The sequence below is a fragment of the Aedes albopictus genome, chromosome 1 (assembly GCF_035046485.1).
Source record: "Aedes albopictus strain Foshan chromosome 1, AalbF5, whole genome shotgun sequence".
Lineage (NCBI taxonomy): Eukaryota > Metazoa > Arthropoda > Insecta > Diptera > Culicidae > Aedes > Aedes albopictus.
The window spans coordinates 331,427,422-331,430,485 of NC_085136.1; the positions used below are offsets into that span (position 1 = coordinate 331,427,422).

At 50.6% G+C, this 3,064-nt stretch overlaps 1 protein-coding gene across 1 annotated transcript; it reads right to left on the minus strand.

Moving 5' to 3' along the window:
* Nucleotides 1–470: 470 nt before the first annotated feature.
* On the minus strand, nucleotides 471–2,851 carry LOC115264218 (serine protease easter-like). Its single transcript, XM_029867723.2, has 4 exons — nucleotides 1,995–2,851; nucleotides 1,715–1,933; nucleotides 1,238–1,658; nucleotides 471–1,176 (listed from the first exon to the last, which is right to left on the minus strand). The coding sequence occupies exons 1-4, from the start codon at nucleotides 2,668–2,670 to the stop codon at nucleotides 528–530; spliced, it is 1,965 nt and encodes a 654-aa protein (XP_029723583.2). The 5' UTR covers nucleotides 2,671–2,851; the 3' UTR covers nucleotides 471–527.
* Nucleotides 2,852–3,064: the final 213 nt, after the last annotated feature.

Below are 3,064 nucleotides of genomic sequence, written 5' to 3' on the forward strand. Positions count from 1 at the left end.
ACTTCTATATTATTGCCAACGTCTCGATCCTTGAGGAAGTTTCCAACCATCGAAACGTTGGCAATGAGTATTGGCAAAAGTATCAACGCTTTTCCCGTAACTGAAAGCCGAAAAACTTCCACAGTAATATTCACAGTTTGTATTTGCTAATTATCCAGTTGGTACAAGGAAGCGTGAAGCGCAAAAAGCACGATTGATGGACCACTTGAAGCGTGATCTGACGAGCGTTGGGCGTTGGAGAGCTGCTGTAGCAATCCAAGAATTATGAATTTAGAATTGAACTAAAAATGTGAAAAATTGAAATGAGATATAAGGCATCGACGAGCGTATCACTCTAAGTAGTAATAGTGAGAGAAGAGCTGTCGTTTTGAATCTCGTCTCAGTGCCCTGTCTTGAGTCTCATATATCGTCTTATTCCTCGTACCTCGTCTGGAATTTTGCCTAAGTTCTTCAAGGACCATGTTGCATGTAAATACATCAATTTGTTATGTAACTTAAGCATATATTTCCTTATCTAAACAATTCCTTCACGCTTTGATAATGCTCTTCTCGGACGGTTCCAGGTTCTGCAGAATCCAATCCAAGTACCGCACCAAATTCATGGCCAACGCCGGCACCGATTCCCGCACCGTACAATTCAGCGGCGCAAACTTCCACAACCCAAACTGAACGAACCGCTCGGTTCCGTCCGTATTGACGTAGGTTCCAACCGGTGCCCCAGCCATCCGCTGGCAGTTGTACTCCGGTCCTAGCTGCAAAGCGCACATACGATCCTCACTCAACATTGGAGTGAAGCCGGCTTTCTCGTAGCCCTTCTGGCACACATCCAGGTCAACGAGTCGCTCCGGATAGCGGCGCAGTTCACCCTTGTAGATGTTGGTGGTCATGTAGTCCAGGTCCCACGCGGTGATGATCTGGTCCAGGGGGACGTTCGATCGGCTCGGGGAGTACAGCGGAAGGCACACCGGGCGGATTTGATCCGAATAGTCGATATCGGTTACCAGGCGGATGATCGCCAGATCGTTGGTGTACATCGGAACGTCGAACTGCGGATGTTCGATGAAGCGTTCGACTTTGACGTCCAGCACGTTCCGTGCACACATTCGACGGCCCCGTTCGTCGAAGGAGCAATCGATCGTGGTCGACTCGGCGTGCTCTCCAAAGCGGACGTGATCGCTGAAATGGAGAGGTATGGTTAGTGATAGAAGATTTTGAAGGAGTGTCAAAGAAAACTTACATAGGATTCTCCTTCTGCTTCTGCTTGCAACCCGTAACCGAGAGGACGTATCTGGTGTTAAGCAGTGTTCCCAAACAGTGAGGAACTTTGTTTCGCTTAGGTTTGAACCGCACTATGGCCATCCAAGGGAACTCGAAGACTAGGGTGGATTGACCGGCAGCGGGACCGCTGCGAACCCGCGCTCTACCGCAGTCACTGGGCAGGAGTAGTGAATTAGGATGTAGAGGCAGAGGCTCGATGTGCTGTTGCTGACAGCATACAGCACGAGGAATTCCGGCAATTCGACAGATGGATCGGTTTATGTAGTGAGCATCCTGCTGGGAGACGATCGGCGCTCGGATGATGTTGAAGATGTCCCGACATTGTTGCAGCGGTACACAATTTCCCATGGTACCGAGGGCAGTTCTACATGGAATGTCACCTGTAGATAGAGTTTTCAGAATTTCAAATACTCAGTGATGTTCAAAGCTTACTCACGTTCTTCGTTAAACTTTCCGCGGAAGTCAATATTCGTAACGCCTTCGATCCAGCTCCAGTAGGCTGTGACATTGGTGAACGCAGTGTAGGATTCCGCAAGGCAAAGGCTTGATCCGGCCTTCCGAACCTTGGTAAATGAGACAATCCCTGCTAGATACCAAGAGTCACCTTGTTGGACCATCAGTCCACCACCGCTATCGCCGTTGCATGGAGCAGATCCTAAAAAATATAATTCATGAATATTAAATAGTCATCTCTGAATCATCAACCCGTACAGTACCATTTGCATAACCGGCGCAGAAGAGTTCCTTCGCCGTAGCAATGCCGAAAACAGCGGGATCGCTTCTCAGACACTCCGTATCGGCTACGACCGGCATCACCAACTTCTTCAAAGTAGGCGAGTTTTGATCGTTTTCGGAAACACCCCAGCCTACTACGGTTCCCAGCCCTGTCTGCAATCCCGATTTCTCATTCAAGCAGGCTGGTAGCACGTGCGCCGAATACTGGAAAGGCTCCGTCGTCTCCAGCAGTGCAATATCGTGCAACAGGTTATCTCTTGTGTAACCATTGATGTGGAATCGTGCCACCGATCGCACCTGCAACGTCTCTTCCGGTTGATCCAAGTTGAAAACTCCCGCCCAAATCGTTACATCCTTCACGCTCCTCAACAGCTGATGCCGGTTCTCGCTCAGCACGCAATGAGCCGCCGTCAAAACAAACTTATGACTGATCAACGTACCGCCACAAGCGTACTTCTCCACCCCATCCTTCTGCCGCAGCTTCAACGCCACGTGCCATGGCCAATGACCATGCCGCGCACTCTCCCCGTAAATAATCAAGAAAGTCGACCTCGCTCGCGGTATACCACACTGGAAGTTGTCCTGACCTTCCGCAAGCCCTATCACCACCACCAACCACAACAGCACAGCCGCGATCACCAACTTGATCGCGTCCATTGTAGATCACAAGCCAAGAAACGTCCGCTCCGGCTAGATTCAACGCAACGACTAATTTCGGGACGCTCTCGACGATCCGGCAGCACCCGATCGACGACCCATCTTCGATTATTGCCGAACCGGTCCGACCGGAGTCGATCAGAATTTCGCGACCTGGCTGAACTTTTGTTTACGTCCGCCACCACCGAGCCGTCGCCATTCTTCGCGAGTATTATCAATTTCCGACTAAACCACGCATCTTGGGCGAAGAGTTCATCTGCAGTGCAAACCGGTTCGCGCGCGCGGATGAGTCATTTGTTTGCTTCCTCGCTCTCCAGCGGCGCAAAACCGGTTGCACTCCACGCGAAGGGTAATCCCCGAAATAGACTGGATCTGCGAGTGCGAAGTGCGCGAT